Source organism: Strix uralensis, chromosome 3 (genome assembly GCF_047716275.1).
Source record: "Strix uralensis isolate ZFMK-TIS-50842 chromosome 3, bStrUra1, whole genome shotgun sequence".
NCBI classification, from domain to species: Eukaryota; Metazoa; Chordata; class Aves; order Strigiformes; family Strigidae; genus Strix; species Strix uralensis.
In genome coordinates, this window is record NC_133974.1 from 124467022 (window position 1) to 124494919 (window position 27898).

At 44.1% G+C, this 27898-nt stretch overlaps 1 protein-coding gene across 6 annotated transcripts in view; it reads left to right on the forward strand.

Moving 5' to 3' along the window:
- The first annotated feature begins 4796 nt into the window (after window positions 1-4796).
- Window positions 4797-27898, forward strand: part of CHGB (chromogranin B) — a 76759-nt gene continuing 53657 nt past the window's right edge. Inside the window, exons 1-5 of one of the 6 annotated variants that reach the window (XM_074864275.1) lie at window positions 4797-5491; window positions 6052-6166; window positions 6711-6770; window positions 8673-8848; window positions 21936-21978. In XM_074864275.1, coding sequence (XP_074720376.1) covers window positions 8680-8848; window positions 21936-21978 — 212 coding nt within the window. In that variant the 5' untranslated portion in view covers window positions 4797-5491; window positions 6052-6166; window positions 6711-6770; window positions 8673-8679. Of the gene's footprint in view, window positions 5492-6051; window positions 6180-6710; window positions 6771-8672; window positions 8849-21932; window positions 21979-27898 lie in introns of all 6 variants that reach the window. The other 5 variants (XM_074864274.1, XM_074864277.1, XM_074864273.1 and 2 more) reach the window with 5 other exon arrangements.

Sequence of the window (27898 nt, forward strand, 5' to 3'; positions counted from 1 at the left end):
TGTACAAAATCCCTGGGTAGCGGGAATACAAGGCAAGGGCATGGGTGTGGAGCCTTGACAAGAAATATGTTGCAAAATGGGAAGTCTGGACGAAGGAAATAGTTAAGACAGACCCAAGTAGTGCTTGGGTGCAAGAGGAGAGCTAAGTTACAGTGCTTCATGCCTATCCTTGAGTCACGTAATGCTTTTGTTTTATGGTTAGTGAATGGTGATGCAGCAAGCCTCTTTGTAGGGAGGAAATGAGGCCCCACAGAGCCCTACATCTGCATCCACTGTGCTAAAAGCTTAAGCAGAAAAAAGAATAATATTGTTAGCATCCTAAAAAAATTTCCTTTGGAGTAGATTCAAGCAGCAGCAGATGCATAGGGGATAGTCCAAAAAAGAAGAGAGGTACTATCACTCTGAGGGCTAGGAGCTGTGCTTCTGTGCCCATTCCAGCAAAGGCTCTCAAAGGGGAGAGACAGGATTTGGTACAGGACTGTAAGAAAAAAAATTTGGCTTCTGCTTGTAGTGGAGTATCCCCAATATTCACATTTTCAAGCCTTTGCCACAGAAAACTACTTTTTGAAGAGAGAGTGAGTTTCTCCTGATATCACAGAACTCCGAGATATGGTATTAATAGATGAACTGGCTATCATGATTTCACATTGACTTTAGAAGTAGCACCTTAAAAAGTCAGATACTGCCAGCAGACCCACAGCAACAGATTTCTGGGAGGGGAAAAAGAAAAAGAAGTCAATTTACTGGCATGCGGTACAGCAGAAATAACATTTGGTCTTTGAAACTTCCTGTACCTTAGGGTGTTGGTTGCAGCAAGCAAAAGGCTTGCAGTTACTGCAAGGAGGAAGCAAAAAGTATTACTTGTCTTATGGCCAGGGGAGAGAAGGCCAAGAATTATTCAGATGCCTGGCTGACCCACTTTTTGTAATGCAGACAACTGCTTGCTGTTTGTAACCTTAACCTGTCTTGAAGAGTAGTTACCAGAGTACAGTTTATGGGGTTGGGGTAACTTGGTAGATGCCTACTTGACTATGCATGAGAAAGACAAGTAGGATAGCTTATACGCTGACCTTAGTGTTAACCGGGAACCTGAATCACCAGTAAATGCTCTGCGATAGTTCAGTCCAAACTCTGCAAGGCATTAGCCCTGCAGTTACTACTGTTTGGAGATAGTAATGGCAAGGAGGGGTATTTCAGTTTAAGTGGAACTGACCCTTTAGAGGGAAGTTTGCTGGCTTGAATGATTGCCTTTGGTGTGGCAGAACATGAAACACACAATGTCTTTTTATGTGGTCCTGGAAACTTAACTGCAGCAAATCTGGAGGGACTAGTAATACCCTTCATCTGACCAGCTAACACAACTGGATAAATCAATGAGTTTTAGGGCAACCAAACCCTTTTTTGCAGGGGGTTTGCACAGGTATGATTTGGGGTTTTTTTCCAGGTAAACAAGTATATTCCCCAAGTAAGCTAATCCAGGTCTGGCCTTGGTAGGAATCAGGATGGATAATACACCTAGACAAGGGAGTTTGGAGATGCTCCTTGTGTGTCTGCTGTCATAATGCAGCTTTTATGTCTTTTGCCTCTGCAGCTGAGCACACAAAGGACACAGCTATAGGTGAAGGGATGATGGTCATGCAAAAAGTTGCTTGAGAATGCCAGGTGTGGTGGAAAATGGTTTTTCTTCCAGCCTTCCTCAGCCCTTTGCTATTTGCAGTACCACCAGCAAACCTCCCTGGTCTGGAAGGATATGGAGATGAGTTGCCAGTTGAGTTTCTCATCTCATGGGTTCGAAGAGCTGTTTTTCACATTGGCTTGCCTGAAGCCTGAAAACATTCATTCCTGGGGCAACCGTAAGAGGTTACCCTTTGCTTTTCCAGAGCAAAAGCTGCTAAAGCACTGTCTGCAGGGTTTGAGGGGAACTTCAGAATGGGAGTCCAGTACAGCCTGATCCTCCATCTGTCTTAGTAACAGTCTCTAGAGCTGCGAAGTAAAACATACAAAAAATAGATTTAAATATACTGATAGTCTTTCTTGCTTTCAGTTTTGAGAACAAGGGGCTAGTTCATTGTGAGGAAGTGAACTCAAAACACTTAAGTATGCAGACTACAAATTTTGGCTTAATCGTTTCTATTAAACAACAGAACAATCTTTGTATAATTCAACAGTGAGAAAATCAACCTTGTTTGTGTCTCCTTAGCATCTCTTCTGCCCTGGGCACTTCCTGCTGAAGAGAAGCTATTCAGCTGTTGCTCTGCTTTCATGTACTAAATTCAGTTCTAGCTATTGTGAAAGAAGGAAGTGAGTAGACAGAGTTGCTTCCCTGTGGTGTGACAACGGGAACGGAGTGAAAAGACATGAACTTGTTAGTTCTGCTGTTTATGAAGACAGACTTTTTTTCTTTATTTTATGTAGAGTTTTTAAGATGGTAAGTTGGCAGATACACATTAGCTTCAGTGACATGAAATTGTGCAGGTTGAGACTCTGTCCCTGAGACTGTCAACACTCTGAAAACTCACATTGTGACAGAGCTGCAAGTGTCAGAAAATATATTTCCTTTTCCCCATGTGTGACTCTCAGTAGTTTGATCTTTGGTAAATGTCAGCTGTGGGGTTTAATTCTGTTTCCTGGCTCTTGTGTACCTTCCGCTTTAACCAACTTCAGACTCGGCTGCTGGTGTAGTTTTATCACGTGCTAACATTAACACACTGATAAAAAGGAGCATAGTACACTCTTACAGACTTCCTCTAAATACTGTAGGCGAATGTAATATTTTTATTGATAATGCATAAGGAGAAAGGTAAAGTGTGTAGATTACAGTGGTGGGGGACCAGGGGACTGCACTGCTCTATCAGGAGGACACAGGACCTCTCCCTTCTGGTGAGGGAGAGCAGGGAAATGAAGGTAAGTTCAAAGATTTGGTTGTCCACTAATATAACAAACTGGTAAGCTGGAGATGTTTGTTAATAAACACTACGGCTTCTTTGTCAGTTCTGCTTGCTGGAGCTCCTTGCTTTTCCAAGAGCCAGCAGTACCTACCAGGGGCATTCCCTGCTGCCAGAGATTCTCTAATTGCAGAAACTTGGGATGAGCCAGTGGGGTGAAATCAGAGATGGCTGGTTTCTGGATGCTCTAATATTGCATGTGCTCCCATAGCTAAATAAGGCAGATCCACTGATGTTTTGCATTCCCTAGCTCAGCTCTGGCCCCACTCCCTGCAAGGAAATGAAGTGCTGGGGTGCTGCCTTCCAGCTCATAGGAGAGGTGCCATCCCACTCCCCAGAGGGATGGGTAGTTCCTGTGACAGTGAATGGCAAGAGGTAGCCTGGCACTAGAGTAGTGCCTGGGTTTAGTTACAGCCCAGGAGGTAGCTAGGTTTGCCTCTCTACTTGTGCAGTGACCCCAAAAGCCCAGGCCTGACTCGAGGGAGGCTGTAAGTGCAAGGCAAAGTTGCAGCTGCTGTGCCTGAAAAGCAGACCCAAAGGCTCTCCCTGTGGGAACCTTCCTTGGCTCGAGCCAGCTCACCTGGGCTGTGCTCAAAGAACAAAGCCCTCTTGGCAGCCACAGGACCTCAAATTTATTTTATTCCTCTTAATGACTTCCTTCTAAACACATCAGTTTGCCACTAGTAACTTCGCAGTCCAAAGGCTCTTGGAAAAAACTACCAGCTCCTTCCCAGTCTCATTGGCGGCACATGTGCCAAGAGCGCAGTCAGCTCTCCCCCCCAGCACTCTCCCTGGCCCCGACTGCCTGTCCTGACAATAAAAGGGGCTGCTCCCTGACCTCCGCCAGCAGCGGTGTCCCGGGATGCCTGGCTGTGCCACGCACACTCTGTCAGGCCACGCTGCAATATATTCTATTTGCTGGGACAGCAATATATTCTCTTTCCTGGCGTGTGTCCAGGAGCACTCGCTGCACCCCTGTTAAGAGGGTGAGGAAGTCTGTGTCGCTCCCCCATGACGGCCGCTGGGGCCCCTGTCCTGCACCCATCGCTGTACGCGGCAATTGTGCCATGTGCCAAAGTGATGCGTACGCCCCAAATTCAGTGTGGTTGGTTTCCTGTTTCCCAGCAGGGTTTGCAGCGCTTCCGCCATGCTGCCTGTTAAAACTTGGTGCTGTGTGGGATAGTGTGGACTCCCTCGGTGCACAGCAGCTGACTGGCCTCACGTTTCCTTCACCTCCACGTGAATTACTGCAGATGAGCTCTGTAGGCCCTAAGGGGAAGACTCACAGCCTACCCACCCACTTACATCCCTGCTGAGAATTGCGTTTATCTCCAGGCCCTGCTATGACGTTTCCACCTCGCAGACCCAGCACAGCCCTGTGCTCAACTGCTGCTCAGGGCTTTTTCAGGCTGCACCTTGGGTAGGGGCTTGTACAGCAGCGGTGTAAAATGACCAAGTCGTGAGCAGCCTGAGACCAAAACCCGTGTGCCAGGCACGGGATGGTGCCTTACCCGCCTTACCCGCTGCTGCCTCACCTCACCCAGATGAAGAGCGGTGGTCTCAAAATCTCTCCCCTCTGAATTCAGAGAATTAAAACCCAGTTAAATGTGTTGAGGAAAACCTGACTGGAAACAGCTTTGACATCCCCTCACCCTATTTCTCTCTATGTATTTTTCTCCTTTCTCCCCACACAATGTCCGCCTGCACCCCGCGGCGCGCCCCCGCTCAGCCGCCCCCGGGGGCGGACCCACCGCCTGCGCAGACGCTCTGCTCGGTGCGGAGGTTCCGTGTCTGCCGTTGCCGCCGGGGTCTGTGACAGTGTGGGCTTCGCCGCCCCCCCCGCCCCGCCCCGCCGTGCCCGGGGCCCCTCCGGCTGCGCTTGCCCGCAGCCAAGATGGCTCTGCCCGCTTCACCTCAGCGTTCGCTGACATGGCGGCCGTCAGCCCCGGAGCGGGAGGGCCTTGCCCGCGCCCCTCGTCTCCCGCCCGGCAGTGGGGAGCAGGGCCTGAGGCGGGCTGTGGGGCTACGGCCCGGCCCGGGACAGCTCTGGCGTGCTTTTGGCTTTCTCCTTATTCTCCTCCACGATGTTTTGCTGTCCGCGGGGTGTTGCAGCCTGCTTTTCTCCTCAGAAAGCGGCGGGGGGGTGGAGGTGGCAGCCATGGCGAGGCCATGGGGGGTTCTGGCTTTGTGGGGGGCTGGCTTACGCCAGCCCGGTGGGGAGACTGCCCTGCGTTGCTCTTGTTTCCCTTCGCTGCCAAGGGAGCGGTTGTTGAAATAACGTGTGTCTCTGCCTGCAGGAAAGGGGGAAGGAAACGAGACTGGGAGGAAGAGAACCCTCTGCTTCACCCCCCCAAAACCAGCTGAGCGGGGCAACCGGTAAGGCCAGTGCCTCACACCCTCCGACGTGCCCAGCGCACACCCCATGGTGTGCTGTTGACTCCGCGTGTTGGCACAGGACCGGCAGCGTGCATTTGGGCAATTCCTGGAATCAGCGCAGTGCTACTGGTCGAGGGTGGCCTGGAGGAAAATCCAGTTTCCTCCAGAAAGTATGTTATGTTTGTACTGGTTGCTCAGTAAAAATAATGAGGTAATGGCAGAGGGTGGGAAACAGGATTTTTGGTTTCGTGGGCATGTGGCTTGCTCCACGCACTGGCCCTCTTAAAGTGCATTTCCTGGTTGAGGTTTGACACAGCATAGACGATCAGTGTTGGTGTCAAAGCACTACTAGATAAACCTGTTGGAGGAATACCTGCTCCTCCACATGAGGGAGGGAAGGATGGCAGCTGGAATTTGCTTCTCTGCTTTAGAGTTTTGAATAAACAGCCCATCTGGCACCTTCTTGTAAAGAAAATCTTGGCTTTATTTCTGGAGTGTACTGACCCCTTTTTAGGAGGTCTCCATTGCTGTCAAAAGACTCAAGGGCATTACTAGATGTGTTGTTTCTGATTCCTAGAAAAAACTTTCCTCTGTGTGAAACCTGAGAAACAGTGGTATATGTGATGACTGACTGTTGACATTGGCCGACATATGTGCTTTGAAAGGTCACCACACATCAGCCTGATCAGCTGATGCAAAACATGTAACTGACCTGTTTGTTTAATTCCAGCGAGCTGGGATTGACAAACCATGAAGGAAGAAGGAGGGGAGCCTGAAGCAGTAGCAGACTAATTGCTCCCAGACTTTGTCCAAGAGGACTGCTTCCACCTCAGTGCTGTTCCCAGGTATGGCACAGAGGTAATACCGTGTCTCTTTCACATGCCTGAAGGCCCAGAGCTGAGCTGAGGTCTTGCTTATCCTCACAGACAAGTCTCACCATCAGTTTTGGGAGTAGGACTGCTATATACTTCACTTAGGAGGACTAGAGGGAGCTGATCCAAGGGAAAACTTTTTTTTTTTTTTAAAGGTGATTTGTTTTATCTGAACCTGATCATCACATGGCAGCACGTGGTGGTAGCCCTGTTGTGGCAATATAAGGAAGGAGGCTGGCACAGGCAGCTGGCAGAAGTGGCCAGGATCACAGAAGCCCACATTAGTGACAGCCTTTAGTTGCTGTGGTACCACACCAGTAGCTCCTCTTGCTATAATCTCCCACTTGGCCTTGAAGGGATAGGATCCGTTGGGTTTTTGGTGTGGGGTTTTTTTTTCCAGACCAAGGACTGAAGTAGGCAGTTTTGTTCTCTAGAATATTCGTGTACTTAAAGTAGCACAAATCATGAAAACAGTATTTGAGCAAAGTTTCTCCTTCTCTGTGTTCCTTATGCACAGATCGTCTGTGTTTTGGGATGTGAAGGCCAATGGAGGAGAAGCTTCCCTCTGAAGTCACAGGTGGGCATCAGAGGGTTGTGTACTTTGTTTTGGTTTTAACCTTCCGCTTTGTTTTTCCTGGAAACTCTCTGTGAATCCATCGACCTTGCTTGTCCCTCCAAGGCAAGGCAGCTGGTCTTCTGGCATATCACAGCCAACATCTCCACCCTGTTTGTTAGCAAGTTAGTTGGCATTCTGCAAAGGTCAGAGGTGCATCTTAGCTACAAGTTTACTCAACACAGAAGCACCTAAGGAATGGTGTCATTTTTAAAAAAAAAAAAAAAAAATCTACATGGAGGTATTTACTTCATTTTTCAGTAGTAACCCCATCTAGGGATTTCTTCGGCCCCTGTGGCTGTAACATTCCTCACTGACAATACCCCTGAGATAAGAGTGTGTTGCCTTCTTCATTTTATAGAAGAGGAAATAAATGTGAGCCTGCAGGGTCCCAAGTTATTGCCAAGCCACTGGATCTGGTTCCTCTATCCTATCACTCTACCAAAATAGCAGAAGGATACAGCTGGTGGAGGGGGCAGCGCAGATAGCCACAATCTGCTTTTTTAAATTGCATATAAGTAGACAAAACGGGTGAAGGAAGAAACTTGCACAAAATCTCCTGGAGTCTCTGTAAGAGCTGGGAACTAAGTTCACATTTTGTGAGACTTGTTCTGTCCATGTTGTTTTACATTAAAAGCTTCATCTGTTACTTGAGCGACGGGAGAAAACCACAATCTCGTTATCAGTGCTCAATGGGTGTTTAAGTGAAGCTCCTGCCTGGAAGTCCCTCTGCTGTAAGGCCTTGCAGTAAGGACTGGGTCAATTCCTCCTCTATTTGCTGTTGCTAGAGGTGTGAGCTGGAGTACAACAGTGCTCTGCTCAGAGCCTTTACTGTTAGTGGAGAGTCTCAGCTGCCTCACAAGGAGTTCTGCAGGGTAGCCAAAGGCTAGTGGCTGAGGTATCAGGTGGAAACTGAGGGTGTTTGGGGCTCTTTGGCATCTTTCCTTGCAGATGTCTTTCCTTGAGAGCCCCCCTTACTGAGTTAGTGCTAATCATGCTTTGACCCAAGGATTTGTACTTGCTCTCTCTGTCATTCTGTGAGCTCCTGCCCACCAAGTTTTTGCTTTTCACTCCTCTCCTGCCTGAGACACTTGTGTGGCTGTGCTTGAAGCTGCTTGACTGGAACACTTCGTTTCATCCTCTCCAGAAGAGTTGCCCATCCACTGTGGCCTTTGACGTGGAGCTGGGTGGCACCAGCCCTGTCCTGCTCTCCACCCAGCTGCGTATTCCTGCCCTCTGCGGTGGTGGACTGGTTGAGGGAGCTCAAGAGAATGGTGTTGGGATATGGGGATGCTTCAACCACAGCTTTCCAAAGTGCTGTTCACAGGGTATACAACACAGCTGCCCTAGTGTCTCCACACCAGGAATTCCTTGCCATCCCTGTGAGACTGAGACTACCAAGTTTTAAGATGCTCTTCCCTTCTGCTAGTGAGCATGATGAACTTCGTGAACAGAGCCAGGAAGGATGGGTTTAACTTGTGACTTCTAAAAGCATCAGTGGAAAAAGACCCTGTAGAACATGCTTCCTTTTAAATTGCACATGTAATATACCCTGAAGGGAATATACTCCGTAGCTTTCTAGTTTTGGGACCTGAATCTTCATTTCTGGGGAGTCTCCAGGAAAGCCAGGTTTGCTGTGGACTCCTAGTTATCCTACTTAGGGCTGAGGGCTGTTGTTTGTCGGTTTTGCTGTTCTTCCTTTACATCTTTAAATTTGCTCTTATTTTCTTAAATGAAGTATGAATATGCTAGAACGGCTTCTCTCAGCTCATAAAGCAGTTAAAAAATGCCAGATCATTTGTGTTGACTTCTGCTTAGATTTTCATGCTCTAAAAACCCAGCTCAGTCACATTTGTGTCTCTGCAGTGGGACCATGGAAGGAGAAGAGACATCACCAAGTCATCACTTGGAGGAGAGCAGCTTATTGGACCTGCCTTCTGCTTGTGACCTAGCAGAGCGCTTTCTGCCTCCACACAGCACTGAAAACAGTGAGGAGCTTTTTCGTTCTGTGGATTCTTTTCCCTCTCCGCCCACAGGTAACAGTTTCTGCCTCTCCACATGCTCTTTCTTTAGCCAGTGCATTGTCTATTTACGCAATTTGTCATTTGACTGAGTAGCTGCAGTCTGATACTGGTGCATCTGCTTTGTCTTAAAATGCAGTTTACCAGAACTACATGCAGTCTGTTCCAGCTTGACAGATACAGTGTGAACTGTGGGTTGATGAGATGCAGGAGAGGAGTTCAGAGGATACTATCAGCTGCTAGTGTTTTGACAACACCGTTTCTTCATATTTAGTGTATTCTCAGGAGAGTTACTTCAAATAACCCACAGAGCCATCCTCCAGACATCAGTAGGAAACATTGTGTCAAATTACCATAGTCAGTAACAAATGTTTTTAAACTTTTCCTTATGTTCTTCGTGTGTTTATCACGTATCTTCCAGTCATGAGCTCAGCCTCTCTAGCCGGTTACTTTAAAATTATAACAGTGAATGTTTGCTTGTGCTAATGACGTCAGTGTGATGAGAACTGCTTCATTTCAACTCTAGGGAGACAGCGGTTTCCTCACTTGAAAGAGGACTGATTCCTGCAGAAGTAGCATTTTAGGTCAGCCACTATTCCAGATTCCTAGGAGTAATGGTGTATCTGAGGAGATCAAGGGATAGCTGGCACATTCTGATTACTACACCTGTCAGCCCAGTCAGTGTGAATATATGGCAAGAAGTGTGAAATCAAAATGCGCTGGCGCAGTGACACTTCTTGCCGTATATTCATACTGGCTGGGCTGAAGGTTGTAGTAATTATATCTAATATTGTGGGGGGAAAATAGAATCTGATCAGCAAATAATGTATGGAGTAATTTGTCAAGGTACCTGAGCAGGTGAAACATCACTGATAACATTTCTGGTTGCTTTGGAGTCTTAAGTAGTGTAAAGGTAGAGTTTGTCTCCTCTTCTTCCTCTGGTGGTTTACTTTGGCCTAGTTCCAAGAAGTTAGCTTGGAATTCAACAGGTGAGTTTTTTCAGTGGGAATTCCACTATTTTGCATGCTAAACAGGGAAGCAGCAGGATCTACCAACTAATCTAGTTCTGTTGATGTTGACTACTTGCCCATGCAGTTGTCTTCACCTCTAATTGTGGCACATCTAGAACTGTAATAAAATCTGCAAACAGTAGATACCAGTCCTTCCTTTGGTTTTCCTATGCAGACCAAAGTCGCATGTCTTACGTTACTCATGATGCAAATCTTCTACTGTAACCTCTACTTTAAACCATGGTACGTATCACATTCCGTGATCCATATTACATTAGAGGAATAGTGTATCTGGTTTGAGATTTTGCTTTATTCTTTGTGCATAAGAGTGGTGACCACCACTACAAGGAGTGTCCTGAGCAAGCCTTTTCCGCTGCTCTGGGAGAGGAGGATGGGGAAGCTCCTCTAACCGTGAGACAAGCCAGAAAGCATTTCTCTACTCAGATTTCACAAGCCCAAGTCACAGGTATGATGAAATTCTGGGAGCTGTGAGGCAGTTTCTGCAATGTGCGTAGGGTGGCTTAGTTGCTTTAAAGACAATTTAGTGTGGCTTGAGGCAAGTGGACATGATTGCTCTGATGAATGGGACGCACAGAAGAACTGCATGACCACTCAGCAGTCCTAAGACTGGTCTGAGGCAGAGTGGCAGTGACGTATGTGGAAATGAAGATAGGCAGCTCTAAACCCAAATGACAACGTTGGGCGAATCATTCACAGTGCATGTGTGGAATATGTAGCCGAAGCTCAGTACAAGGTATGCTGAGAGGCCAGGTCCTGCCCCCTGGGGTCAGTGGGGATTCCAGGGATGCTGGGGAGGGCAGATTAGGCCTATGAACCCTCTACTTTACCACTTGTTTTAGAGACCCCTTGCAACTCAAACCACTTGGCAAAGCTGTGGGATGCATGCTGTAAAATGGTTCCCTACCCTGTGCTCCTGGGAGTAACCAAGTATCACGTTGGACCTAATTTGTGCTCTCAACATCTCAGTTCCTTTCTCCTTATAGCAGCATCAAACCAGTAAACTAACCAATAAACTCACTTAAACTCTCCTTTTTTGACACAACTTCAGCTTTCTAAGCTGTTGAGTTTGGTCAGTGTGGCAGAAAAGCCAGGAGGATGGTTTTAAACACAGTCTGCCTGTGTCAGGACAAGCAAGTTCTGTCAAACGTGTCTTGGGAAGGGAAGGGAAGGTCCTGCGCTTGTTTATTTTCTCATGAGACGTGCTGTAGATGTTTATTTTCTCATGCTGCTGTGACACAAGATAAATTAGGAGAGTGGGGTGGCTATAGCTTGCACCCCACAGTATGACCAGAAGATTTCATTATGGGGCGTGGGCAGGATGAATGATGAGTCTTCTTGTCAAACTTGAAAGATTTTTGTTAGGGGTGAGGATCTTCCTTCGTGATTCAAAAGCATTTCCAAAAGGCCATTAGGTCTCTGGGAATGCGACAGCTTCCTTAGGAAAGAAGCAGACTGACAGGACAGGCTGTGTTTTCTGACATCTGTCACACAAACTGGACAGAGACTGACTAAAATACCATGCCCTCTGAGCCTCAGGAGTCAGGAATGGATGTGGAGGTATTCCTAGTGCCTGAGTCACTAGTAATAGGTCTTACTAGTCTAGAGAGACTCATCACTTGTAATAGCAGAAGACAGTACCCATTAGCTATGGAAACAGGGCCTTCTGAAAGCAGGCATCCCGAAGCAAGAAAACAGAAGTCCTGTGGGAATACTACTACATGTCTAAGTTATGTATAAATAACTTATGTTTATGATTTGTGCATGAGGAGGGTTCTGCTCTTGCAACAAGCATGCATACTTTTAGTTTATTGTCATAGTGAATTCAAGTGTTTAAGTGGTGATAGACTGAGAAAATTAAATTGGATCAGTGAACCTTTCTGTATGCTTCCTTTTTTTTTTTTTTTCCCCATACTGGAAAATAATTTAAAAAAAAATGTTTATAGTGTTTCTGACCTGCATCACTCAGTTGCACAGTGCTGCAGCAACACTTTATTACTTCCTCTGGATTAAGAAAAGTTGCCAGTAAAAGTTCTTACTTGGCAGCGCTCAGGTGTGTGTGTGTGGGAAAGCCTTAAAGTATTTGGATTAATACTTGAAAGGCAGTTCATAAAGGTTGTTTCCAATGAAATAAGTCACTGGCAATGTTCCTTTTTCTAGGGCACTGAACCAGAGCATACCAGGGACAGTGGAAACATAGTCTTTGCCTGGAAAAATTGAAGTCTAAAAAAGGGTTAGAGAATAGACTATAGATGTGCTCTACAGATGGGTGCAGGCAGGGTTCTGGGCTCTGCCCACGCTCCATGGTCTGACAGGGCTGGGTCTGCAGTGCAGCCCTGGAGTGATTCTACCAAGCTTGAAGGCAGCGTGTGGGGGCTTAGCTGGTGGCACAGCGTGGGAGACTGCCTGTCTGAAGCATGGGCAGAGCTAAGCCCCTTCTGCCTTCAGTCGTGGTTTGTGTAGGCTTCCTTCAAAAATAGTCCATTTGGAACAAGTCATGAGAGCTTGGGGGAAACGGAGCAGAACCATTTCACTGGAAGCTCCCTGGCTCCAGGCAAATCAATGAGTCTGGGCCACAGCACTGCTGCTGAAATTGCTGCTCGAATCAAGAGGACACCTGATCACAAGACTATCTCAGTCTAAAAATAAAAGCCATCATGATTTTTGGACTGTTCCAGTTGCATTCAGTTTTTTCAGTCAACCAAGCATGTATGTTAAACAGAGATTTCTAACCTGTTAACACAGCTGTCAGTTCTATAGGCAATTGGGATTCCTCTGAAAAAAATGCTACACAGACCCAGTGAATTTACATGCCTAGTTTTGCAATGGGTTGCTATGTCTTTTATTAGCAACTGAGGAGTCACGCTAATGTTGGTGCGCGTGTTCTGACTTGTCCTTAAATGCTCTCTCCTGTTTCCCATGTCCACTTGCCTGTCAAGAGTTGCTTAATCTCTTTAACAGAAGTGGTTTGTGTTTCCTGAAGAAGTCTGGCATGGTTTGTGCTTTTTCTGTATGGGAGTTGTACACAAGTGCTGACGTAGAAGCTGAAAATGAAGGGAGCAGGCTGTACTTGCCATGTCAGCAGCAACCTTTCCAGGCTGTCACTTGATGGGTGCTTGGAGATTCAGTTCAGCCCAGAATTCAGGGTATTAATTCATTACTTGGTATAGAAATTACAGCTTGTCTGTCTGAGCTACTGCTGCTACCATAAGTTGCAGAATTTCCAAAATGCTGTTTTGTCTGGCCATGCTGAAGACAACCTGAAGGCTAAAGACCTTTACATGTAGTCTCATTTAAGAGGTCTGTGCAACTTTGTAAATCCAAAAAACGCATGATACTTTAAAGCACTTTCAGACTGAGCCAAAGCTGAGCTAAAAAGGACTTGTACATGCACTACCATATTTAGGTACAGAAGCTTCTGATAGTCTCCCTTTACCAGAAAGATACAGGTCACCCTAAGAATATTTTACTTTCTGGCTTGGTGTGAAGGTGAAGGGGATGGTGCTGTACAAAGGTGCTTTGTGCTGTTATGAACATGAGTCTCCTTTGCAGAAGTTAACATGCTCGCTCCCACTGCAAACCCACTTCAGTTTGAACTGTGATCCCAAACACCGTCAGAGTTAATTGTTTTTTTTAAGGCAGATGACCTGTTCGTAACTGCCTTGGCCTTGGTGAAGATCATGGTCCCTATTTTGGGAACTAGTGGATTTTTACTGGTTTTAGTTTGTTTCCTGCTGCCCTCTAGTGAGCAGTGTTACCCATTTCTGATGCCACCAGCCTTGCATGCTCGCAACTTCGAGGACTGTTGATTTTTATTTTGTTTTTTCAGCTGGTGGTGGGGATGTATGTCACGGTACTGAGCTCAGTCCTGTGTTAGTTTACCGCTGTTGAGAAATGATGCTAAAAAGTCCCCAAGGCTGATGTGGGAATACTTCTGAAGAGTGTTGGCTGCTCACTGTTTACTGCACGGATCTTGGCATAAGGTGGCTAATGTTGGTTGTTGGTGAAGTATTTGTTTTTGTCTAGGAATAGCTTTCCTACTTCTGTCTGTTACAATTTCAGCCCTGCTGGGATCTGATTTTGTTATGGAAATGAAGAGTCTTTAAAGCTTGGTTATATCGTGCTTTTCTTGGGTGCAACCATCATTTTTTTTTTAGCCTTTCCAAAAGTTCTGGTATTAACAGTTTTCTCTTTTATCCCTAATACTGGTATAAACATCCAGTTATTTGTCAAGGCAGGTGATTTGTTCAGCTTATCAAAAGCAAAGAAGCACCTATTTTCAAGTGAATGTGTTTTGGTTTTTTATTCATGATTTTTAACCAAGTACACTCTTAAATATGATCAATATACTAGATTTGTCTTAATACTCTAGTCTTCTTAAGGGGAAAAAAAAAGGTGAAGTGTTTCAAATCTTAATAATTTTGTAGAGATGTTGTAATCCAGTGGGGCAGATGCTCAGTGGACTTGAATTTATGCAGCTCCACTGAAGTCATGGGCGGGCCCTTGGGTTGGGTAACTATATGGCTCTGGTGAGTTTGGCAGTGTTAACGTTCCAAGCATCTCTTTGTGGCCGACTTGTGTTGAATATTGAATGAAGCTGCAAAGTGGAATTCATGATACCTTACATAAAAGGAATACAGGAAAACCACGTGACACAAAAAATAAAGCACTCAGCACCACTGAGTCGCTGAAAGTCTTACATCTTTTGTAAATTAATTTTTCAGGAATGTGTTACATAAAGCATTCAGCCAAAAATAAATCCTGGAAGAGAAAAAGGCAGAGCTTATTCTTCCTCAGATTGTGAAGAAAACTAATCCTATTTTAAGGAGAATTAGAGCACTATACTTAGTAAGGGAAAAAACTGAGACATGTGACTTGCTTTTTAGAGTTTAATGCTTCAGAGTACCTCTATGTTCTGTGAAAATGAACAGTTTGTACTAAACCATTAATAATTAGAAATCAAGTCCAGAGGAAATGCTTCAGTAACAAAAACAAGGAGTTGCACTTTACGCACTGAAGTTGTCTGATTGGATTCTGCGGTGCTGTGTGTAAAGGAGAGCTTGGGAATTTGTCTGTTGGAGGTGCTGGGGAACAACTGTGTAGTGCAACTGTGTGCTGTAGTCTGAGGTTTTGTATTGACTTGTTTGGATTGTATCTTCTGCTCAGAGTGACTTTTCTTCTACTACCTGGCTCATATTTTTTCCCAGAAAAAGAGGATTTGGTAGGCTCGCTCTCATTAGGCACACAGTTTCGGTTGTATCCACCAATCTAATTACCAAGCCTTTCAACGTGGAAAGGAGCATAATACGTGTTCTGCATGTTATCCCTGAATCCTTCAAAAGTGCTGGCACAATACAGAACTTGTAATTTGTATATTTGAGGGTGACTTTGGGGACCATCACTGTTGTTTTCTTTCATTCGTTGTTTTCAGTTGAGTGTATGGGCTAATTAAACCCTTGCCAGCCTCTTTATGTAGAGGCAGAAACAGAATGGGTTGATTTCCAATTTGGGATGCTCCCACCAAACTTCAAGCAGTGAAGTGGTTTCTAAATTGTTCTAGATGTTCTAAGTTTCTAAATGTTTCTAAGTGGTTCTAAATGTTGGCGGGAGCTTTGTTTCCTCCTTAAAGCCAGTCCTAAGCAGTTGCCTATCAAATCTGTAACTGGATGCTGTAGCCTTGTACTGAGAACTTCTGCATGACTACTGTAGAGGTAGTGTTCATCCGCATGGTAGCTTTAGGAGTGGGCCTAACCTGTAACAAATTGCCATTGCTTAATGAGTCACCTTTTATTAGTAAGTGCAACAGATTAAGTATCTGTGGAAAGTATTGGGGGTACTGGTTTGGGGTTCTTTTTGATGATATACACATGCATGTGTTTGTGGTGCTGGATTTAGAGCTTCTCTAGCTCTAATAAACATGACAGATGAAGTTTTTGCTTCTGGTGCTGGACAGTAACTTTCACAGAGCTCCCTGCTGATGCCAGCTAATACTGGTTGGGGTCTGTAGAGCACAGCCTTGCAAAGAGCTGAGTGACTGTGCTTCCCCTGACTGTCCAGGGAGTTGGCTGCTCAGCTCCCTGCAGGACTGAAAACTTTCTGTGCATTGCATCAATACTTTTCTTCAAGCTAGCAAAACATATCTGCTTTCTAGTATTTAATGCTAAGTCCTCATAGGGAGGGTGGGAAACCTTGAGGCTGAAGATGCATGCACCTTAAGATTTGCCAGTTTCTTACCCAGGACATAGTTCAGGTGAATGTAATAGCAAAGAACTGATTAGCTCTGTGATCTGAGCCAGACTTCCCAGTGGTAGTCGTCTTCTTTTCCTGAAATCACCATTCTTCAAAGATGATGCCATGTATTTAAAGGGTGATGATATACATAGGATTTCTATACCAGTTAATGAGTTGAGGCAAGCAAATACACCACACATTCAAGACTGAATGTATTTGTTCAAAGCCAAATTCTGCTCTTATCCCACGTTCTTACAGTCCTTTTCCTGTCAAATCAGTCACACTGACTGCCACTGGTCTGCTCTGTGATCTGGGGCATGGCTCTTCACTGCTGTGGCCTCTTCTTTCTGTACCTGTGGCCTCAGCGCATCTCACTTGCAGGGTGGACGAGCTCCATGGGGCAGCAACCAACACTGTGCTCCACGGCTATCTGCTGTACAGAGGACAGTGAAGTCTCTACCTGCCTTCTGGGATAACAAAGGCCAGCAGCACCTTGTACCTGTCTGACCCAGCTACAAAGAACCTGTTGTTTTAAACTTTTGGAGGAAGTTTATTTAGACCTTGTTTGGTCAGAGAAGGTGAAACAAGGTTTGGAGTGAGGAACAGTAAATACTCCCAATGGAACCGTTAAGCTGTGAATCAGAGAACACATTTATCCTGTTCACCACTGAGAACAAGATGTGTTTCTGAGGTAGCTCATAACTCTTCAGGTTATTTTCCATTTTAAATGTAAAGTCCGTATGTTGTAAAGATGTTGCAGAGTTGCTGTGGTGCATTATATTATCTAGAGCCTGGATACTGAGTTGCCGAATCTGCTTATATGTAGGAAGGCTTACTAACTGAATGTATGCTGCTGCATCCCTTACATTGCTAAAAGATTTTTAGTGAGGTTTTGTTCTTCTGTGTGCAAAAATGTGTCAGATTATTTTATTTTTTCAGACACCATTCACTTTGTGGAGATTTCTCTTAAATGCTTCAGATTCCTTATTTGCAAATACTGAGCCACCTTGCCAGAAGACATGAGGTGTCAGAGTCTGATTGACAGGGCCTCACAGAAATGAACTTTGGATTTAAGTGGTTTTGTCAGTTCTAACTGACACACAGTACAACAGGAAGCATCTCCAAAGAAGAAAATGCAGGACAGGGTAGTATGAGAATGCCCATAGTGGGTCAGAGTGAAGATTGCCTGAGTGGTAACTTGTCTTGAGCATCAGGTAATAGTGATATTTAAGAGCAGTACAAACAGAAGTGATCCCATCCCTGCAAGCCTTTAGCTTCCAGGACTTCTTGTTTAGGAGCCACAGATGGCATATCACTGTGTCACTAGCTCCTGATGAATGATCCTGCCAAGAATTTGTCTAACTGCTCTTGGACCTCTCTATCTCTCTCAAAATGGGAGTGAGACTGTGGAGAACCACTGGCTTTGTTTTGCATCTTTTGCTTCCTTTGATGCCCTTAATATCCTGGGTTCCTTCAGGATCAGAAACAGTGTATCATCACTGCTGTTTCTTTCTCCAAGCCATTTGTGGTCTTACAGACAACTTACACATTCTCTCTGTTGTATTTTTCCAGGCTAAAGAAACCTGGTGTATTTTATTTTTATCTCAAAGAAAAGCCATTCCAAGACTTTAGTCGGTTTTAGACTATGCTTCTGTGTGTCCCTTCTAGCTTGTCAATGATTTTTTAGAGCTGTGGGGACAAGAACCATGCACAGTGCAATGTCTGTGACATGGCTCAGAGCTGTCTGTCCTTGCTTTTAGTTCTTTGTGCATTGTTTTGGTAGATTTTTTTTTTCTCTTTTTTTCTTCCCAGTTTGGTACCTGTATTGAAGGAAGGGAAGTTGTTCCTTGATGGGCACTGAACTATGCCTGGGCTAGTACAGTGGTCTCAAAAAGGTGCTCTCTTGAAAGGTCTCTTACTACCTAGTAATATTAAGTCTAGGATCCCTACAGGTAGATCAGAGTTGCCTTTTGCTCTTTTACTGGTCTTTTTGTTCACTGCAGTCTGTTCACATGCTTTGTTCTCTTCTTTCCTTCCCTTATAATATTCCTTGGTTTCATACTTTCCCTGCCTTGTCTCCTATTCTGTGCTAATTTGTGGTGACTTTTTCCCTCGCACGTCTCCACTGTCCACATCCAGCCACCTACCTGCTGTGGATTCTGGGTAATGTGGTCCTTTTTGTCCCCAAAAGTACACAGACCTTTCAGTAGATGGTCCTCGAAACAGCATGGAATTATTTACTCTGTCAGCCTGTAATTAAAGACTAGAAGTCCTAAATGCTATCCTCCCGCCCTGTGCTGTGTGCTGAGTCTTCTACATGATCCCTAAATCAACTGTTATTGCTGGACTTTTATTTCACGAAACTTCATGGGTTTTATTGGCTTTACTTCCAAAACCTTGCTGGCACAGTTTTCAAGAAAATATTTGTTCTGCATCAGCCTTTGATGTTTGGTGTGCTTGTAGTCCTTGTATTTTCCAAGGTGGTTTTCCGGTCCTCTCTGGTTATAAGGGTAAGGGTTTGGCTTAGACTTGAAATGGCAAAACTAAAATGTGAAGACAGTGTTTTAGTGATGTTAAAAAGGTCAGACAGGCCTATGAGTCAGGTTTAGGAAAATAAATGTGATTCTACTTCAGTAGCCAGTGCAGGGATTTACTGAATGTGGGGCGAGGAGGGGAATCTGTGTATCCATATAAAATGTCATGATAATAAACCGTTATTGGTGTTCGTTTCAAAAAGGAGGCTGCACAAAAGCTCGTACCTGCTTTCAAGATACCATATAGCTAATTTCATTATTACAACAAATGCATTTGTAGCTTTTCTTAAAGCTCCATCTACTGGAGTTGACCGAATATGAATGCTTTACACTGGTGGCAGCAGTCTGGCCATTAGCTAGAGAGTATCATAAAGCTCTAAAAAGTGCACAGGTGGCATATGGAAACAATATATGTCTATTTTAGATCTCATTAATCTTTTACCAGTTGTCTGGTATGAGAGGGGCCTAGTTCATTTGCTGGCAGTAGCCACCATGCTATCAGCACGTGTCAGTGCTGAACAGCAGGACCTGTAATAGAGCTGTGTCTGCCCACCAGTGGGACTGGGGTCTTTTAATCCTGCCTTGCCCTGCGGCTGTAGTATAAGAGTCCTTGTGGGCCATTTCTTCCTTATCTTTATCTAAACTGTTATTCCAACCTGGGCTTTTATTTCTCTCATCATAACTATCAGTGTTTGTCCACTGCTGTGACCTAATCTAATTCAGACTTCAGTAATGTCGTTATGGCAGTTGCTCCTAAGGTGGCTGAGAGGCAATTTTGTACATACTTATGCCAATGCTGTTTTATCTTACCAGACTAGTTAGTGAGTGCTAGATGTTTAAATAAGAAGGAATTAAATGCTGTAAATAAATGATAGAGAACAAGACTTTGTTGAGTTCTTATGAATAGTTTTCCATCCTCTGAAGTGCAGGTGTGGACTTCTTTGAGATGGAAAACTGTAGACTGGGAACAGAAACCATTCAAGTGTGTGTTTTACAGAGGAATGATAGACAAGTTCAGACCCTACAAAGCCTGTACCTTTCAGTTGTCATTTGTAACCACCACGATACCATTAAATATTACAGGGACAAATAAGAATTTCTAAGACAGTACAAGAAGACCTCAGGAATTCTTACTGACCAAGGTACAGACTGATGTCAGGTCTGCATGGAGTGTCTTTAGGTAGCCAGATGCTACTGGCTCTACAAAGCTGCAAAATACAGTGCAGACACGTCTGAAAAGCTGATCCTTGCTTTGGGTTCCTCCTTAATGGGTGCTTCCCTGGGCTTCCCCATTCCACAAATAGGTTTTTATTGCATATGTAGTGCAAAGTTTCTTCTGTGCTTGAAGCTTTCTTTTGTAGCCCTTCTTAGCTTTTTCAAAAACATTATCTCTGTTCCTCACCCCTTGGAGTCATCAGCAGAGGTGGGTCTGTCCTGGAGCAACCTGGATGCCAGTTGTTGGCAGTCATCTGGTGCTGCTGGAGGGAACAGAGCGCTTACTGAAGTTATAGTCCCTATAGTCCCTGTTATAGTAAAACAAAGGCCCACTCAGAATGGCTGCCTTCACTACACTGGGCTCCCATCTGAAATGAATTTGTCTATAAATTGTCTTCAGTTGGGCTCCAAAATCTGCAGGGAAAGACTGTATTAACAGGTCTGTGTTGCATCTGGTATGTCTCTAGGTAGCTGTCATGGAAGCCATGGCCTAGAACAATATTTCAGTGAGTAAATGTCATTCCTTGTCTAGTCCTTCAAGAGCATGACTCCAAAATGTATTGATGCCCGTGATACCAGTTTCACACACTGGTTTTGGTTCTCTTCCATGCTTCTGTGTAGAGCTGCAAGGGATTTACTGAATGCTCCAGAGTGGTGGAGTCTGGCCTGCCACAACATGAGTTTGTCACAGGCAGGGAGGTGGTGGTTAGAGATTCTTATTTCCCGTGGCAGTTATTTTAGTGCAAAGGTGTAGTATAAATTCTTCAAGTTCTATTAGATTTTTATAAAAGCGATAAATGCTTTGTTTTGCCTCATCGGCTCAATCTTGCCCAAGGACTGTTTTTGCCACCTGCTTCTCATTCAGGTGCTGGCTTTGAGCAAGCAGCAGGAGCTGTTTCCTTCACATGATTAGAATCGAAAGCACAGGCTGCTCTTGCAGAGATCTTCATCTGCTTCATTGCCCAACTCTGTTCCCTTCAGCAGTATTGTGTCTCTGTGCAAGGGTGCTGAAGTGCCAACGGAAAGGATAAGGGTTGAATGAAAGTGCAGGATTCAGGGAAGGGAAGGAGGAAATTAAAGTGTCAGTGAGGTTGAGGGAGAGACCAGGAAGCCTGTGCAAAATGGGTTTTGTTGTTTAATCTCTAGCTAATAGATTTTGATTCATTTTGTCATTATTTCAAAGCTGCAGAGCTCTAGGAACAATCACTAATTAAGGTATGGGAAGATGGATACCAATGGCAGTGATGGAGAGAATATTTTACATGTGTGTGGGAGATAGGCAGGATTCCCCCTTTACCTGTCACCTTGGGTTACCATTTTAACTGCAGTCCATCTCCTCTTTTTCAGACAAGTTATGTTTTTATATGCTGAATTCCTAGATAACCTTCTATAGCTGTACTTCTTACAACTGAGAAGTGACTGTTAATGTGTTCATGTTGTTTAGATCCAGGTATCCAAAAAGTATTTCACCAGGCAAAGTGCAGAGGTCTGGGAGAATGTCCTCAGCTTTCCTGATATAGCGGTGAATTTGGGTGCCACTTGGGTGCAGCAGAAGAACTCTTGGCTATATTGGGAGCTGCCCCCTCCCCACAGCAGACGGAATGTCTGGTTCCCTTCATCTCTTTTTTTCTGATGTGAAATCCAGCAAGTGCCTCTTGCAATGCTGTGTTCCTGTAAAAGTTGGGTTGGGCTTTTTGCAGTGGTATATGTCTAAACAAGGATAATATGTATGTCTGAGCGGTGGGTGCTCTATGTTTGAAACATTGAGAGTCAAAGAAAGAAGTTCACTTTGTCTACTACTGTGGAGAAAAAGGTTTGGTTTCCTTTTTTTTTTTAAAAAAAAACCAAATCTCTAGGATGTATTTTTAGCTTTAAAATCATGCAAGAAGTTTGCATTAAAAGATTCACAGACGTGAGAGTTACATGAGGGGGAAAGACCACAGAGGAGAATGAGGACACAAAGGGGTTGGACTATAGCTCCTGCAGACCTTGCTGTAGGGTGTCCAGGTTAGTCTTGTCCCATTTTCAGTTCTTCTTTTAGGGAAGAGAAGCATCTTTTGTGGGAAACAATTTCAGTGAAACTCTGTTTTTCCTCAGCAGCTGGACAGAAGCTACAAAGTAGTCATGAGGCCTATAAGCCAAGGTATGTGTTTTTATAATGAAGTGATACAATAATACAGTAATAGCAGCTGTGAAACATGCTGGTGTATTGAATGTTTCCAGTCACTTTGGAGTGCAAGAACTTCTGTACAGCTGAAACATCTCCACAAAATACTTTATTTTTTCTTGAAGAAAAATGAAAATGCATGCCATGAATCCTTAAGTAATTGAAATAACTGGGGAAAGCTGTAAAGGAGTGAGACTGTTTCTGTGACCTGCACGCTTGTTCATGGCATCTTTTCATCAATGTTAGATTCTTTTGTGTGGGGCTCCCAAGGTGTTCCCACCTTTCTTTTATAATAAAGCTGCTCTTTGCAGCTTGTTGTAGTGCAGATACTGTAAAAATGACCCAAGGCATATACATCTGTGCTGAGCAGCCAGCAAGTGGCAAAACATGAAATGCTTGTGATAACCTTGTTATGTAAAACCAGCATTACCCTTCCCTGCTGTCTGCAGAGCCTGCCTTAGAGTCTCAGCTTGTCAGCTGCATCACTTAGGTGTGGGTGGTAAAGATCTGTGAAAATGGCTTAAAAATCCCAATTTAAGTAATGCAGGATGTCTGGCCAGGACAGAACAATGGAAAAGGGCAAATTGGCTTGGAAAGCCATGCTGAGGCTACCCTGTGCCAGCCCGCCAGGATATTTCTTTGATAGCATGGCGCTGTGTGGGTCACCCAGGTTGACTTGGGTGTTTGGGGAAGCAGTATAGCTGCATTGGCTTGAAATGCGGCTGTACTCAAGGCAGAGAATCCAGGTAACGATGTTGCAGAGTTTCCAGTAAACCCTGAGCTTCACACATTTAATCCCCTGTTAATATGTGTTATCCCATGTCTGCCCCATGTTATCCCATGTTCTGGCACAGGCCTGGTCTGTGATCATGCCGGGGCTGCCTGACCCCACATGTCCCCATACCCATGTCTGAGGCTGCATGTTATCCCATGTTAACCTGTGTTATCCCATGTTCTCCCTTGTTACCCCATGTTATCCAATGTTATCCCATGTTATCACGTGTTCCAGCCCACAGGGCCTGGCCTGCGGCTCCTGCCTGGGTTGCCTGACCCACCATGTCCCTCCATGTGCCCATAACCATTTTTGAGGCTGCATGTTATCCCATGTTGACGCGTGTTATCCCATGTTGACATGAGGTTTTTAAAAATTTATTTAATCAGATTAAATTAAATTAAACATTTAATCAGATGCTCTGGGGCTTATCACCTCCAGCCCAGCTGTGAGCAGCATTTGTAGTTTAGAAGGTGGTGTGATACAATGCATAAATAAGACATGTCACTCCTCAAGTCACGTTCAAACCTCTCATGTCCATGTTTGTTCTTTTAAATATGCTGGTTTGCTGGCAGTGGCTTTGATTTCTGCTTGATTTTCTCTAGTGTATGCCTCTGGTGGGTGCATGTTTCGCCTGCCCTGCACCCAGCCTCGCTGCTTGCACTGAACAGCTTTGCCCTCTGGTACAGTCCATGGAAAGAGAGTGGTTTGCATCATGCCACATGTGGGAGCACGTTTGTACATGAGTGTTCTTCCCACTCTGGTAGTGCTTTTATGTAATTCATCATAGTTTCTGCTGAGATAGCAAATAGCCCCCTGGAGCTGCATAAATAAATAATCAGAGAATGTTCTTTTCTTACCAATTTACAGGGATCGCTTATGTAAGCAACATGTGCCAGAGCACTGTGTGCTGAAATACCAGTATCTCTTGAGCATGTCTGAATGTCACTGAGATAAGGTATATGATCCTGTGTAAAGTACCTGCACCTGTACCTAAGCAGTGAACTTGTACAGTAATGAAGGATGTTTCTTCATTACTCTATTAGCAAGATTTTTACTCTTCCCCCCCCACCCCCACCCCCGGTCTGATTCTAAATGTAGGGGTTTTGCCTTGTAATTTGTCAGATTCACTGTCCTGTTACACAAAACACCTTGGAGGACCCTCTTTGTATGACGTTCAGCCACTTTTAGGCATCAGACCAATGGCCTGACTGTCTCCTTTTCACCGAGATGCTTTCACTACACATATGCCTCCATCATTCAAACCTTTTCTCAGACATACAGTGTGACTATGTGCTAAAAAAATGATCTAGAGTTTATTGGATCCAAAAGGCCCTGCACTGACAGTTGTCATTGAAGTGCAGCAAGAGAAAACAAGATACATCTGCCTTGACTGCCATGGTCTGTTACTGCTTCTGAATTTATTCTCTGACTTTGAAGCTTCTTTAGGTGCTGCTATGAATTGGCAGCAGAGAAACACATCGCGGGGAATCCTCTGTGCCTGGTGGCAGGGAGGAGGAGAAAAAAGAGATGCCAGTGCTGTTGAAATCAGAAGCTGTATTTGTGCTCCCAGGACGCTGCTTAGTGTAGAGGTCAGATTTATTGCTGTGCGAGGATGCAACTTGTTCCTACCCAATTCTGCCATGTCAAATTTGGAGTAAGAGCTGAGCAGGAGACTGTGGGCAGTGATACCTTCATTTTGTGTGCACGAGTAGATCTTATGGTGGATCTGGTGCCTGGAGCATTGCCAGGGATGCTCCATAGCCGTATGATGAGCTACTGCCTGTACAGCTGTTACCATCTTCTGACTGGAGGTCCCTGCTCTCTGCAGTGATGTGGCCTGGATTAATCCCAGGATTGGGGGGATCATTGTGGAGTTTTTTCCTGGTTTTCTATGTAGTTATTTAGTCCCTGACTTTGCATTCACATGCTGCTCTCAATGTCTCCTTGTTTCCCTTCTGTAACATCTGGCTTGTACCACACCACATGGATTGGGTCCAGATGAAATATTCCTAAAGCCTCCCAGCTCAGGTACCTATCAAAAAAAAAAAAAATTACGTAAGTAAGTGGGGGATCTGGCACTGGATTCAAACTAGTTCTCTGTTTGGCTTAATTCAGGCCTCAGGTTTTTTGCCTGTTTCTCTGTTTTACTTTGCTGAGCTCATTGGTGTGCAACTGATGAGACTGCAGCATAAAAGCACAAAAAATAATGACTCATAACCCTTTAGTATCAGACTGCAAGTGTAAAATATAGCACACTTTCATCAGCCACAATATTTTTTTAAACAAAACAACATAGGCCAGTGATTCAGCATCAGCGTGGGTTATAGTACATGAAGTTTTATCCTGGAGCCTTCCTGCATCTGATTTCTTCCTTCATTTCATGAGTTTAACAGGCCCCCACCACACCCTCATTCCTTTTTGGTGTTGTATGCTGTAGATTTCATAGTGGCTGAGCCCCTTGGCTGGCTTGCGCGTGTACATATATATTCCTATAAAATCTTCTCCACAGACAGATGGAATGCTGTCAGGCTGAGCAGTGCTTCTGTGTTTACAGCAAGCCTCCACACTAGGAGTGTATGTGAAGGTAGCAGGCAGCTGGTTATTTATTGCTGTAATAAGCACTGGCAAGAAAATGACAATATTTTGTGCTATGTGCTGCTTGCTGTTCTTTTCAGCCTGTTGAAGGATATCTAGCTGTGCTCTGTTCGTGTTCATTCCCGAGTAGAGGTGGAAGCAAGTGGTGACTTGAGTTTTGCAAGTTAACTGTATTTTGTAAAGATAGCGCTGCTTATGTTGTAGAGATGATCTTATTCCAAAAAGTTATTTAGGTTTGTCAAGAAAGTAAGCCATTTGCATTCCTACCTTCCATAAGTGCCCACAGACTATTTTATACATCTCTTAGTAATAAATAAAAAATAAAGGAGGTCCCAGCTTTGTACAGGCTATGATGCCTGACAGGAAGAGTTGGGGTTTTTTTAAATTTGAAAGACGGAAAGAACCAGAAAAGACTAAGCATGGGAAAGCAGACAAGTACACTATAACATCTTCTAGATGAATGGGGGCTTTGGCACTTCCACAGTGGTCTGTTTTATATGCATACTCCTATCTCAAAGAATTATGCCAAACCTGTTTTTTTTTTTTTTTTTTTTAAAGAAAGTTAAATCCAGAAAATAATAATGGTCTAGAGAGGAATCTGAATGTTGGTTCTGCATGTGTTGGAAGACAAGGAAAAGGAAAGGCAGTAGAATCAAAATCAAGCATTTCCTTACGCAGCCAGTAATTAGATTATAAAACTCAGTGCTACAGGAAATTACTGAGACTAAGAGTTTAGCAGTATTAAGAAAGGGGATTATACACTGATTTGGATAATAAGAACAAGCTAAGTCAATAGTTCTTGCTGACACAAATGTTGCTGAGATACTGGATACGTAGGGTAGTGTTTCAAGGCTTGTACTAATCGCTGCCTAATTTCAAGTGTCGGATCACATCTACATATCCCCATTACTACATTTCCCTGTTGCCACCTAGAAGTGAAGGAGATGTACTAGACTAGATATACTTCTGATCTGATCCTGCCTGACACCTCCTTCCTTTCCCCTTTAGAAAAGAGTAAGAGATATTCCCGTTCTGCAGATGTCAGAGCTGATACCAGTGCTTTAATTCGTACAGCTCTTGCCTTCAATAGTCTGTACCTCTTAAGTACTGTTACTTGAGAATAAATCCTTGGATAATCTGCCCAAAAGTACCTCCTACTTCTGCTTTTGGAATTTGGGTTGTTGGAATAGAGAAGCAGGCAATGCAGAGTTGGAGGAGGGAACAAACATTTTTTGGTCCACGGCTTAGGTTATATTCATGCATGAGTAAATTTTACGGTGGTATTTTACTTTGTTAATGGATAACCCACAGATAGCATACATCAAAAATACGGTAACTTGTACAGACCTAAGGAATTCACACCCTTAATATGCTGACCTGGTCCTTCTGTATGCCCCTTAATATGCCCCAAGTCCTTCTGTACATTAATAATACAAATTTATTCTGAATTTAATGATTTAAGCAGTTATGGTCTATAAAGATTGCAGAGAAATATATCATCTTTATCCCTGGTCATGGTGCAGCACAAGAGGGATCTGTTTCATGATACCATATAATTCATTAGCAATTTCTTGAAGGGCTGAACTTTGTGTTGAAGTGCTGAATTGAAGCAGAATTTGATTTACAGACCTACCATCTGCAATCCCAGCTGAATTTAACATTGCTCTACATTGCTGCTTCTCTGGGTGTCTAATGAGGTTATTTCTAGGTTAATTTTTCTCCTGATACAGTTTTAATTAAAATATAATGAAGGCAACAGAAGATGCAAAATAAAATAACTTGAGAAAATCCATTTCATGCTGCACCAGTGCTTTGTGGTAGGATGTTTGTTATTGCTGCTAATTATTATTTTATATGAGGCACTTGTCTAATAGCATGTGTGCGCGTGTGAATCATCTGTGGAGCCTGTGGCAGCATTCCAGAAGTGATGTTAGCTCCAGTGGCAGAGTCACTGAGTTTGCGCCAGTGGTTTCGTTCCTGAGTTGGTTTGAATGTGAGGAAATATTAGTATTCTTCAGCCCAGCAATCTTGGAATATAAAAGGAAATATTTGTGCATTGTTAAGAAATTGCATATTGCTATTAGCTTTCAACAATCCGCTGATAGTTAATGGAGACAGTGATTTATTCCTGATGAGGATCTAGCTCTGAGGTTTTTTTGTCTTAAGAGAAAGGAGTCGCTCTTTTGCAGAGGATGAAAGCAAAAATGAGGTTGAAAGCTGGATCTGATATTCAGAATGTAAGCGTCGTGCTCCATAATTAGCAACTGTGAAATGCATACCCACCAGGATGTGTTAAACCATGTAGCAAAAGAGGACGAACATGCGTTGTTGGCAAATGTGGTTCTTCACACAGAAAACAAAATGCTGGTTTTGCCTGTACGATTCCCACACACATGCAGAAAATATTCAGTCACTTAAATTCTTCATGACTTCTCTCATATTGACAATGACAATGAAATATTTGTAGATGAACCTTCCTGTCAATTATGGGTTGGTCGACTGCTATCTCTACAGCATGCTGAAGAG